Below are 13,832 nucleotides of genomic sequence, written 5' to 3'. Positions count from 1 at the left end.
TATTTTATTTAAACACAAGTCTTATAAGGACAAAATGTTGCCCATCGCCAAGAGCTCTTTGGCCTTCTCATATGCTCTTCTAGGAAATATCTGTGCAAAATTTTAAAGAAAAGGACAACAATGGTGACAGGGAGATTAGGACACTGGGATTTGATTTCATAACGTGAATGAGAAGCAATTCCACTGAATTCAGAATAAGCTAACTTCTTAAGTGTAAAGAGGGATTTAGCTTTTTTGCGTCTAGACCAAACTGAAAATCAGTACAGGACAAGTTCAAAACCAATAAGCAATTTGTTTCCAAAGTACTCAGCAACCAAAAGCCCCAATTGCAACACTTAAACGATAATACTAGCACACCCAAGGCAACATACATATTGTCTTTGTAAACTCAACTACTATTTTTGATATCTGAAGGGCGAGTTCTTTGGATAACGTTTTCTTCTCTCTGAATAATTGGTCATTCCCAGTGACACAAGTTTCACTGTGAATCTTATTATACATAGAAATCATCCACCAGACGGAACTACACTATTCACAGAGAGGTACTACAGTGTATCAAAGCCTCACTTATAACCTTTCAGATATTTTAATTACTATTTTACTCCATTTTTTACTGGATGCAGGAAAGTATCTGGATGTCTAAAACCCCATGAAAACAGAGAAGGACACTTGTCATGACTAAGTGAAACTACTGGTTTACTCCAAAATAAAACCAATAAAAGCATAATGCCATACAAAAAAAATGATTGTTTTCATTAGCTTAGCATCTTTGTCAATACCAGTATTGCCTTGTTTTGAATAAAATGTGCTGTTTTCATGGATCTTAGTTCTAGAAAAATGATATTTTAGTGGAAATATTAATGGTGGCCAGGAAACCAGGCTGTATGTTTCTATATGCATGGATTGATTTTCTTAACACATATTACTTGCACCATGAATCAGAATATTGAAGGTACATTTAGAACGTAGCTGGGCTCAGAGCTTTGCCTCAGCTTAGAGTCTTAAGGGCAAAATGTCACCTAGCAATTTTCCCAATCTGTTTAAGTAGCCAGGCATTCTTGGCAGAGTTCCTATCTCTTCAGTCCAGGGTACATTACCAAGATTTTAGTGCAACTTGAGAAACACTGGCTGCTTGTTAAGGAGAAAGTAAATAGCAAGAGAAACAGGACAAATAAAAGGGCAGGCTGTGGAGCTGGAAGCAGAGGAGGAAAATTGTTTGGTCTGTATAAACAGTGAAAGCTTCAAAAGTTGATCAATGAACAAGCAAACTTCTTACTAAAAGCCCCAAAATAACCTTGGAAAAGAACATGCAGACAGACTGTGCATTTTCTTTAAAAATAATAGATGTGCCGTAATCAGAACAGGCTCAGCAAAGAAAAATTCCCCAGGAGACAAGACTGGAGCAAAGCCAGCAGGAAAGTGCTTAGGGGAAAGAGCTACCAGCCCAGCTGGAGGACCCATTGCCAAGGTATTTCTAGTCTCCTTCCTCCTACCAGAGAGCTAGTCCATTCTCCATTCCTTTCTCCCAAAGCCCTGGCTGCACAACCCAAAGTGGAATGAAGCTCTGGCCAAATACCCAAAGAATTTCCTTGTGCAAATAATGCAGTGCAGTAATTTAGGAATTCACTGTGATATTAATAGTTACATTTGCTGTGATATTAATAATATATGTCTGGAGGCAGACAAATCTCAAATGTCACAGTCTTCTGTAGGCCATATCTAACTATGTCAGAGACCTTTTCAGTTTAGACGGAATTTACGTTTTTAAGAAGTACAAATACTTGGAAAGTGTTATGTTGCTAACATCTGCAGTGAGAACAACTAGTTTAGGATAAATTTAAAACAGGAATAAAGGTCCTTTAAAAAGGTGCAAAGTCCTTATTGATGCACAATATTTTAGTTTTGCAACAATTAATATGACAGCATTCCATCATAGGAGAGACATGGATAAAAATAGGGTAAATCCAGCTGTGGAAGCAACAATATTATGTAATAAAAGTACAGATAATTTACATAATGAATCATGTGAGGATTTTTTTGTCCATACTCACAAGAAGCCTGCCAGGATGATGACATAGAACTGAATCATGCTTTGATTCTTTTCTCAAAAATTCTTGTCTTTTCCTTACCCAGCCTTGTCAGATACAGGAGATCTCCTTATCTGATATTGCAAATGGAAAAGATCTGGCATGGCACTCTGGAGTCTTAAAAGCCACAGTTCCAAAATGCCAGACAAGGGTTAGATAGATATGTCTGAGGGGAAACTTCTTTCTTCTTGAGGCAGGAAAAAAACTGTGAATATCCTGAGCCACATATCTAAAGTGGATGTTAATGTTTCTCATTTGTACTTAGCTTTCAAAACATGTGACAATGCTGTTTCTCATCACTGAACAAGCAGCATGTTAACAAAAGGAAAATCCACCCGGTATTTGGTCAAACTCTATGGGGTTTGATGGGAACTGGCTTAGTACCAGTCCTAGGCATGAACATGAGCAATAACCTCTGAACACAGTTTACTGACTCAAAGACTGTCTCTTGTGGGGGGTTAAGGCTTTCAAGCAAATTATCATATCCATATGACATGAAAATGATTTTTGCTCATACCTAGGAAGGACAGTAATATACAACCACATATCTAATCTCCTCAGCCTTTAATTCTCATTCTAGACAGTCAGAAGAAATGGCTGAAGTGCAAGGCCACCTGTTTTCCTGTCTGCTACTGTTTTTTCTGTGCTGACAGGCTAAACGTAGGTTCAGTCCATCACTGTCTGGGTCTGACAAAGGCCACTGAGAAGCAGCAAATTTGGCAGGAAATGGATATTATCTCTGAGGGTCAAAGTACATTATGATTGAGTTCCATTAATGTTTCTGTAAAAGCAGTGCTTTCTTATTGGCATTTCTGTGAAAGCAAAGTATTTGCACATGACCTGAACTGATTCTGAAGATTTTTCCAGATTAATACTGAACACCTAGCCCTAAAAGACCTATGACAGCACTAAAACAAACAGAAAGAAATGAGTTACTATCTGTCCTTCACCACTGCTCCTAAAAAATGTAATATTTGAGTCAGGCTTACACTCAGAGCAAGAAGCCCCTTCAGGTTTTTGAATGAAAGTCTACAGTACAAAATCTCCATTCACAAAGATATTATTTCATCTCTCTTATAGCTGGCAAATACTGCTGCACTGAAAGAAAGAATAGTACCCTGTTTGGGACAGAATATATCTATTCAAAGGGAAAGCCCTTCAGTTATTGTCCTTCTACTAAGTAGCTCCCCTTCTCTAGCCACTGCCATCCACCTTTTGCATCAGATCTTGCCTGACGCCTATATTCCAAGTAGCACCTTATCTCACAAGGGTTCATGCAGTGGTATGTGTTAGGAGTAATGGTACTGAAGTCCAGCCTTTTGTGTCACTACCTGGTAGCACAAGTGAGCTGACCAAGCTGTGGGACATGATGTTCCACTCATTCTCTCAACCACCTTTAAATAGAATTAGCCAGAAAAATTCTCCTTTCCTCTATTCTTTTTTGTGGGTCATTTGACAAAAAAACTCTTCAGGACATGTGTTAACTTCTAGCTGGAGTCTGACTCAGGACCCTGCATAACAGTGGTCAAGTTTTACCTGAAACAATCCTGTTAACAGCAGCAATACTAAACAAAAACTATCAGTAATAATTTCTTGTTGACTAAGAAAAAAGGAGTGAAAAAGAAGAAAACATTAAAGCACTTTAACACATAACTGAAATTGCTGGAAGTTGTGCTCTAGACCTTTATATTTTTAAGAACACTGCCATCTACTGTGGTTCTGAGTGGCTTTCTCTTTCATACAGATCGGCCCTAGAGTCAACTCCGATAGTTTCTTGATGACACTTTCTCTCATTCAATTAACCGTTTTACTTGTTTTTCAGAAATTAATTACTGTAATAAAAATTTCACTAGCTGCTGGCTTGGTTCCACTACACAGAGTTGGGAAGTGCCAGCAATTAGTTGCACTCCCACCTTCCATAGCTCTGGATGAACAATCTGGTTTTATTTCGATCTCTCCGTATGTACTTTAACTGTATTCAAGTATTTTAGACCAGATAGCAGATACCATATAGGCAATATACTTATTCAGAGTGGGAGTGCATATGGCAGGTTTGACAAAACAAAGGAGATCTTTAGCGGCATTGAAAGTTTATGGACCGTTAGGCCTGAAGAGCCAGACTGTTCTGCTTGCTATGTCCATTAGCAATATTTTAAACAATTTTCAAGGGACTTGTACACTTGTGTCTTTGCAGAAAGTTTTCTGGGACCAAGATCCATGAATTACATCAGACAGGCACAGAAACAGTTAATCAAACTAAGTGATAGCCAAGAGCCTTTGTTGTTCTTCTATCTGTTGACTCAGTAAAATTAAAGCTGTTCTTTCTGCCAGGGTTCTAGGTAAATTTTAGTACTTCCACATCTGCAAAGAGTAAGCAATTATTTTAAATGAAGCTACAGAAAAGTAGCAGGCACTGTTTAGATGGCACTTTGGTATGTTCAGACTCACCTGAGAGTGTCCCTCTTTGTACAGCTTTGGCAGCAACCTCACCATAACACAGACAGCACCTGGATGTACAATGGTGCAGTCTTCCATTTCCCACCTACAGGAAAAAGATGTATAAGACTTATCATCATAATTATCATTAACAACAGCGAAAAGGGTCCAACAATGTTCCAGTAGATTACAGCATTAAATCCTCCTAGCAGTAATCAGGCTCAGGATTTGAAATTAAGCAAACAATACAGATGACCTGTAACAGCTGGAAGCCACCTTAGAGTAACAAGGACAGGACAACCTGCTCATGATCTCACATCTCAGGGACCTGTACATTCAAAGATGTGTAGCAGCCTGATTAAACAGACTTTGCATTTGAAGATAGTTGCAGTACAGACAGCAGACAACCAGAGGGACCACTCTAATGCATCAGCCCAGAACTAGCATTATATTTTCTATTTTCAAGCAGTCTGTAACTTGATCAGAGAAGAACTTCAGTATTTTCAAACCAAAATAACGATAAGCAAAGATGAGATAGTCTTGATGAAATGAGTATATCAGCCTTCCCTTCCAACTCCAGAATCTGCCTAAACTAGTAAAAGAAAGTTAAATATCTGTGCTTCCACACCAGTTTTTGTTTTTCCCACATATCACCTTTGTACATTCAGTCACAGGAAGGAACTGAGGCATCAGAGTGATACATCTCAAAGATGAAGCAACCACATAGCAGTAAGTCTAGTTTAGACACTGCAGACTCATCACGTTCAGAGTATCATCAGCATTTCTGAGGCACCTCTGAACCGGAGTTGTGATGTGCACTGTCAGAAACCTCTTCCCAAATAGATCTAGTGAGAAAAGTGAAGGCAACATCTAACAGCCGTAATTAGACTGAAAAAGTAAAGCATAATATGCTTTATGAACTGTATAAAACAAAGAGTACATGTAAAAGTGAGCATTAAAAAAAAAAAAAAAAAGGTTTTACAAAGGACCTAAAGGAGGGTAAAAAGGCTGCGATTAACAGTTTAGCCGCTTCCAAAAGGCTCATCTGATACGTCAGAGCAGCTAGTAATGTGTAGCACACTGCCACACAGTGACAAATAATTCTTACTGCACCCTCAAGAAAGATACTTTAAAAGAAATTGCTAATTTGCAATATTTTCTGTGTAACGAATCAAAATCAGATTGATATAAAGCTTTACTGCAGCAGTGGCTCCAGTGTGGACACATACACTTGTACTTGACAAGAATGTGGGTGAGTTTGTGAATGTTTAACACGAAAAAAGAACACACTGAAAATATTGTCTCCTCCCACATCCCCCCAAAAATCCTAACCACCTTTAAAGAGAATAATCCAGGTCCACTAGAGTAAATAGGCTCGAAATTTCAGTCTGTTTTCCAGCTGCAGCTGTGCTCCCCAGAGCAAGTTCATTTTTAGCCTAAGCCACTGTATTCAAGGACTGACTCCCCAAACTTTCAATTTGATTCAAACTTCCATCTCTAGCACTGTAAAAATACATTGCCAAGCAGTGTGTCCAGGTCTCCTACAATGCACCAGTCTTCCTAAAGACTTAGACACTGAAGAAATATGTTTACCTCTGAATCTCAAAATTTTTGTTTCCTGTAGAGAGTTTTTTCTACAACACATATGAAGTGTAGTAAAGGTAAAAAGTGAGCTAACAAAATGTGAATATCACAAGACAATAACGGAAAGTGATCCTTTAAAAAATAAAGTCATGAAATAGTTAAGACATTGTCATAACTATAAGGAGATTTTTGCTTATTTTTGAGCACTGCCTGGCAGGTTTAGCACTCTCCAGGGCTGTTAAGAAGGAACAAGAAAGAGGGAAAATCCAGAGTCCCTGACCAGCATCAAACTACACCTCAGCTTCCCTGCCAGCACTGCACACTTGCTTCCCGTTAAGAGTATTATATAAGCGTTATCTCCAGCCTTCTCTGTGGTTTTCCAAGAGGCTCTCTTTTTCTGGCTTGTCTTAGTACAAAAGCTGTCTACATGTAACAACTCCTTACTCCTGCAAATATATTAATCTCTTGCACTCCTGCCTTAGGACTCTCCGTCAGCCCCATGACTCCACTCCATCTACCCCACCAGCCTCATGGTGTGAATCCCAAATATGCCCTGCACTGGCTGCTACTTAAAAGTAAGACAAATAAAAGGGTTTGGGGACACAATGAGATGCCGCAAAGAACCTGAACAGCCATTAGCACAGTGAGTCTGTGGAAACAGCAGCTGCAGCAGCTGCTTTGCTAGGGTGGGCACGAAGAGGGGGTTCCTACCCAAAGAGAGATCAGTCTCAGTTAACACAGCTTGCAGCAAGCTGTCGCTAATTACCAGGAGCAAAAGGAAAAACAGAGACCCCCATCTGCCACAGAAGGTGTTTCAAACATTAATGCAGGAGCAGGAACACAGAGGGCTGTTTTTCTAATGGGAATGAAAGGGTCGACTCCCCTGTGGCACAGCAGCTTGCAGCACTTTGACCACAGGATAGCATAAGGGGCTAGAATATTATCCAGTTAAAATACTGATTTCCCTGTGTCTCAGTCACAGCCTCCCATAGGATCACCTCCTTTCCCCCTCTTTGGGAATGCTGAATACATGTTGTGGGATGGGGCATCACAGGCCACCTACACTGACTGCACTCAAGTTCCTCCTTTCAAGCTGCATAGCCCCAGGTTGACGCCTTTTTCAGGAGGAAGTGTGAGCGTGGAGTATAGCTAAGAAGAAGCCGCGACAGGGAAACCACAGGCTTGCAGGAATTTTTTATTTTCAGAAAATTTACTGCTGGAAAGGGATACAGGCTGTGTGGTCTGAAGATTGACAGCTTGCCAGTACATGTTCCTCTGCTGTGTTTGCACACACACGTCCTGGGCACTCTCCAGCCACTTCTAGTTAATCTGGCTTCTTTTTGTGCTTTCACATCCCAGCTAGACACAGTGAACTGAATGGATCCCAATTTACATGATTAATTTCTCCAGAAGTGGTATTCATTCAGTTACTGCACAGACTCGCAGCTCAGCAGTCAAAACAACATAAGGACCTAGGAAGCTTTGCTTTACGTTTCGGATCCAGTAACTTGAGAAAGACAAACAGAAGACAGAGCCATACCCTTCCCAGCATTGCCACTGATCTACTCTTTCTCGCTTGGTTTCCCTGAGCCTCCTTTATACACACACCTAAGCTACAAGCTATGGACTTCTCACAACCACCACCACCATACATACACTGCATATTGACCCACATTCACTCAAATGGGGCTGGGAAGATCCACTTTGAAAAGTGTATTGTATTCCTTCTTCCTGAGCCACCAAGTCCTCTCCCCAGCACTGAGTGTCTAACCAGAAGCTTCTAGTGTAATTTGAAGAGTGATGACAGGCAGCAAATGTCTCCATGACTATTTTAAAATCAGTTGCACAACGAGAAAAGAAACCTACTGCAGGTTTTTCTAGTTGCTTCAAATAAGTACAAATACGACCAGACATACTTAGTCAGTCTGCTTCAGTACTCACGGAACAAAAGTTCTGCTGACTTCAGTGACTGCTAGCTATGTCGTAGACCTAATGGCTTGGCCTTTAAACCTGGAAGACGACTGTGGAACAAGCTACTGTAAGGGCTGAAGGAATCTCAGAGTTATAAACTTAGCTTTTTTAAGCATAACTCTAACCAGGAACACCTTTGAGAAAAGTACTAAGAGATCCAAGATAAAGCTACAGACACGTGAAGGGACAGTAGATCTCACAAGTTACGAAATGCAAGTTATTCAGAATTGATTCACAGCTAACAGCTACATTGATTTGTGGTGTAGTTTTTCCTTCCTGCAAAGGATATATATTTTGGTATAGTCCTTCATTATAAGAGGCAGGCAGCACTACTGTTCGTTTTCCAACTTTATCTATTTCAGATGTATGAGTAAAGTGAGAGTGTGTGTGTCTGTACACACGTGCTTGGACACAAATGCATGGGGGAGCATTTAAAACAACTTAAAATAGTTTTGATTTTTAATGTATCAGATGACTGGAAACAGCTTTTCACATAATCGAAAAAGTCAAAATTAATTGCAGCGGATTCAAGCAGAGACTAAATACAAGCTTCAAGTTCCAGCAACTCTTTCCTTAGAGCCCAGTCCTGCTCCCACATTGCATGTGTCAGAACCTTCAGCACAAATGCTGCAACTCTCACTGCTCCACTGAACACTTTATGCCCCAATGTTTACCATCATTTACCTTTCAAAAAGAGGTGATTTCTACTGTCTAGAGGCCTGGGAGTTGGGACTGTGGCACAGATTTTTTTGTTTTAGGCAGGTTATGTTACACCTTACCTCAGTTTACTACCATATAAAAATCAGATACCAGTCTTACTATTATATTTCCTGCAGTAAATCAAGACTTACTTGTTTTCATGGTTTCCCCATAGCCCATAGGCAGAGGCAGGTAATTTGTTGCCTGGTCTTTTAAAAGCAACAAGATGCTCTTCTTGAGCTGAGGGTCTCTCGTGATCATCTCTTGATGCCTCTCCCATGTCCAGGTTTCTCTCCGTGAAGTAACTCTGCAGATGAAGGGTTCCTTTGACCATGTGATCAAGAAAATTCAGAATCCATATGCAGTTCTTAAGCCACTTTGGGAAAGGTTCTGAAGAGCAGAAAGCTGCATCCAAGAATTCTGCAAATGTCCTTGTCTTCTCAAGGTTCAGAGGGCTTTGCCATTCCGCTTGTGTCCAGAAGCATCCCAGTGACCCAAGATCCTCTGCCATCTTTTCAAAGAGACCATTCCTCTGGAAGAAGTTGTTATTGACAGGGTTCAGGTGCAGGGCTGCTGTTATCCCCTGAAGCGTGTAGAAAACCAGCTCCAGTAAGCAGTTTTGTCCAACTGCTGTCCACAGCCCACGTGGAGGGTCCTGCAATGCACCTTCCATGTCTGAGAGAAGGGACAGCAGTCCATTGAATCCACTGCAGGTTCTAAAAGCTGAGTGGCTCTTGGGACTCTCCAGTATCCTCAGGAGTGACTATAAACATTGGGAAGAAAGGAGACAAAAGAAGCACTTAAACCAAGGGACAAAGAAGCTTTAGAATATTTTAAAATTCCAAGTTTGTAGCAAAATTCTTTCATTGGAATTTCACTCTTTGAAGAAAAATAAAAGTTGGTCAAATTAAAGGTCACCACTGCACAACTTTTCTTTTCCTTGCTTTGCTTGTATACAAAATGAGTCAAACAACCAAGACTTGAATGCACCCCCAGGACTAACCTATATAGTCAGCCTGACAGGTAGGGAATAGTGCTCACAGGAATAAGCAAATAAATCAAATTTCCTGCATTATATATCCTAGTCAGTTTGTCCAGGGATACTGTTTCAGACCTTTGTCTATCCTTTCATGAGTCTTCTCAAGCACTCTCAAAAAATCTGCCTCTGCCTTAAATAAATTAAAGGAAAGATTGATTTGTAAATAACCTCATATAGGAACTGAGAAGGTGGCACAGCTCTTTACAGGCAAGTCTTCCTACAGCCCTGAATACACATGAGGAGCCACACTAGACTTTTGCTCGTGTGACTGAGCAGACCCTTTCCAAAAAAGCAGTGACACAACATGGCCCAAAGAATACTGCAAGCATCAGGCTCTCCTCATTAACCAAGGCCCTAATAATTCCCTTTCTCAGCAGAGGTATTTTTAAAGTTTGCGCAATACTTTGGAGGAAAAAAGCCGTAAAGAGTCAGATCCCAAGATAACAAAGTCATTAGATTTTATCTAACTCCAGTGGGCTTAAAGTAGATTATAAATGAATGCCACTTGACAATATTACATATGCATAATAACCAACCTACACCATGTGTAAACTTTGAAAGCTATGGGCTTGCCATTTTCAAACAAATCTGGAAAATTTAATAAGAGTTGTAGTGGTGGAAGTAAAATTAGTGAGAAAAAAGAGCTTGCAAAGTTTTTGGAATGTTGCACAAATCATTTTGTAAATATGATGCTCTTTCAGGAACCAGGGACCTTTCAAATCTGAGGCCTTACCTTTTCACATTGGAAAGCGTTAATTTTACATATAAAGTTTCCCAACAGATATGCAATGAAAGAGGTTCACTTCATAACCTGCTGAAGAGGAACAGTTTCTCACATAAATATATCTCCCTGTAACAGGATCTAGGACCGTGAGAAAGGGTTGCCAGAACTGGAGGGGGAGGGGGAACTCCATTACTGTCATTCAATTTTGGATGACAATGCATCAAACCAGGCAGCGACTTCTGAACAGGGAGTAAATTTAATAACTCAGAGCTGAAGTTATCAGGATGGCTTTAACACATTTCAGAGAAGGTCAACAGTAACCACATTTCCTCCAGCTCTGACTCAGTTAGAATTTAATTGCCTATGAGTTAGTATTCCTCTGTCTTCAATCTACAAAACTGATGTCTACTGGAAACCCCCTAACTCAGTTAACCTTAACAGAATTTATTTCACATTCCATTATTTGTTATTCCTCATAATTGTCCACGTGCCACGCTGGAATACGGCAGTGCTAATTGCATTTGGGCTCAGGCTTTAACAGCTAAATACATATTAGCAAATCAATCTGAATTTGTGTGTAACACAATCACAGTCTCAATGGATGTAGATAATAAATTCATTTGCTTAAATTATGTTTTAATACAGTTATAATTTGTCAAAATTAGACGCTGAAGCTGCATTAATTTTCATATTAGTTTGGACACCATACTCAACTTTTCCACAAATATTGTTAAAGTTTACAGTTTCAAATCAATGCTGTAAACTTTGTCATATTTTTGGTTTTTTTAAAGTAACATGGTGGTTCTAACACCGAATCAGCTGCTTATTGTACTGAAAGGTGAATTCAGTTCATGCTTGGTTGAGAAGGTAGAATGAAACTTTAAATATGTGCTTACAACACTGCTGCTTTTCAATTTGATATCTATTATCTAAATGAAAATAAAGCTCACTGATTCTTTCCCCTGCTTCATTGTTTATGGATCATACCCTCTATAAACACAATAGAGGCTATGAATAGTTCTAATTTCTTCCTCCAAACTTTCATAAGACTCCTCCTTTCCATGACCTCGCATCTCTCTTTCCATGACACTGGTGTATGTGAGAGATGACAAAATAAAGGACAGCAAAGTTTCAACCTTGGAAACTTCTCAGAATCAAGCTGTTCACCTCATGCCTACCCTGCCCCTTCCAATCTTACTCCTTTACACCTTCCTGCTTCCTCCTTCCACATCTCCTCCACTTTCATTCACATTTGTTTCTCCCTTCTCTGTCACATGACATAGAACTACTCATACAACTGTGCTCTTTCCCATTTCCATTTCTCCATCCTGCATTACTATTTAAGTCTTCAAAACACTTCACAATCTGATAGTGAGTGAACTTGTGGACCACACACATAAGTGTCCAGTTTACCAGAATCAAAAACTAACCCATGGCTCTTTCTTCTTCTGCACTTACCTTCGTGGAAAAAGCCCAGTGCTAGGGGTGAGATTAAGAGCAATTTGCCACAAGCCAAGCAGTTTCCAAGAAAGCAACAACCAAGTGGGAAGCCATATCAATTACCTTCAGCAGATCTAGTTTTAAGTGTAATTCCCCTTGAGTAGAAGAACAGAGAGCCCCAATAATAATGCTCATATATTCTTCATAGTTGATGACTGATAGCTGCTCCAAGATGCTGAGAGTAGCACTCCTGTAGCACTCATCATCCAAAAATATCTTGATATATGGCACCATTCCATAGTCTTTCAGAACAACTGGGGACAAATATGATATCATTGTTACTTGAATTATCCTTTACCTGCAGTTTTCACAGGCAGATTTTCAGAGTTGGTATGAAGCGTCACATACATACGTCAGCTCTGTATGTTAGGGACTGCTTTGATTGTATAGAGCTCAACGATTGTGATGACAAAGTCGAGTGCTTAAGGGTAAAGATGAGGGGGAAAGTCAACAAGGCAGACATCCTGCTGGAGGTCTATTTTAGACCACCCATTCAGGATGAAGAGGTAGATCAAGTTGTCTACAAGAGGCTGGCAGAAGTCTCACAATCACTAGCCCTTGTTCTCGTGGGGTCCTAACTTACCAGACATCTGTGGGAAATACAACACAGCAGAGAGGAAACAATCTAGCAGGTTCCTGGAGTGTGTGGAAGATAACTTCCTGATGCAGCTGGTAAGTGAGCCTACCAGGGGAGGTGCCTTGCTTGACCTGCTGTTTACTAAAAGAGCAGGACTGGTGGGAGATGTGGTGGTCAGAGGATATCTTGGGCTTAGCGACCATGAAATGATACAGTTCTCGGTTTGTGGGGAAGTAAAGAGGGGGGCCACCAAAACCACCACCATGGACTTCCAGATGTCAGACTTTGACCTGTTCAGGGTGCTAGTTGAGAGGGTCGCCTGGGGGAGAGTGTCGAAGGACAAAGGGGTCCAGGCAGGCTGGACATTCTTCAAGGAGGAAGTCTTAAAGGCACAGGAGCAGCCTGTCCCCATGTGCTGCAAGATGAACCGGCGGGGAAGACGACCAGCCTGGCTGAACAGGGAGCTTTTGCTGGGACTCAGGAAAAACAGGAGGGTCTACCACTTATGTCACTCCAATCTTCAAAAAGGGCAAGAAGGAGGACCCAGGGAACTACAGGCCGGTCAGCCTCACCTCCATCCCGGGAAAGGTGATGGAGCAGCTTATCCTGGAGGCCATCATCAAGCAAGTGGAAGAAAAGAAGGTTATCAGGAGTAGTCAGCATGGATTCACCAAGGCGAAATCATGCCTGACCAATCTGATAGCTTTCTACGATGACATGACTGGCTGGGTAGACGAAGGGAGAGCCGTGGATGTTATCTACCTTGACTTCAGCAAGGCTTTCGACACAGTCTCCCATGATATCCTCCTAGGGAAGCTGAGGAAGTGTGGGCTGGATGAGTGGTCAGTGAAGTGGATAGAGAACTGGCTGAATGGCAGAACTCAGAGGGTTGTCATCAGCGGCGCTGAGTCTAGTTGGAGGCTGGTGACAAGTGGTGTCCCTCAGGGGTCAGTACTGGGCCCAGTCTTGTTTAACTTCTTCATCAACGACCTGGATGAAGAGTTAGAATGTACCCTCAGCAAGTTTGCTGACGACACCAAACTGGGAGGTGTGGTAGATACACCAGAAGGCTGTGCTGCCATTCAGCGTGACCTGGATAGGCTGGAAAGCTGGGCAGAGAGGAACCTGATGAGGTTCAACAAGGGCAAGTGCAGGGTCCTGCACCTGGGGAGGAACAACCTCATGCACCAGTACAGGCTTGGGGTGGACCTGCTG

General features: G+C 41.1%; 1 protein-coding gene across 9 annotated transcripts in view; it reads right to left on the bottom strand.

The window, feature by feature from the left end:
• WDFY4 (WDFY family member 4) overlaps positions 1–13,832 on the bottom strand; it is a 146,424-nt gene that overhangs the window by 111,875 nt on the left and 20,717 nt on the right. For all 9 annotated transcript variants that reach the window (XM_075423362.1, XM_075423366.1, XM_075423364.1 and 6 more), the window contains exons 11-13: positions 12,104–12,294; positions 8,930–9,540; positions 4,536–4,629 (exon numbers count right to left, since the gene is read on the bottom strand). In XM_075423362.1, the coding sequence (XP_075279477.1) occupies positions 4,536–4,629; positions 8,930–9,540; positions 12,104–12,294 (896 nt within the window). The remainder of the gene's footprint in view (positions 1–4,535; positions 4,630–8,929; positions 9,541–12,103; positions 12,295–13,832) is intronic.

The sequence above is a fragment of the Opisthocomus hoazin genome, chromosome 6 (genome assembly GCF_030867145.1).
Source record: "Opisthocomus hoazin isolate bOpiHoa1 chromosome 6, bOpiHoa1.hap1, whole genome shotgun sequence".
Taxonomy (NCBI): domain Eukaryota; kingdom Metazoa; phylum Chordata; class Aves; order Opisthocomiformes; family Opisthocomidae; genus Opisthocomus; species Opisthocomus hoazin.
Note: the sequence above shows the minus strand (reverse complement) of the source record. Positions and strands in the feature narration are given on the sequence as shown.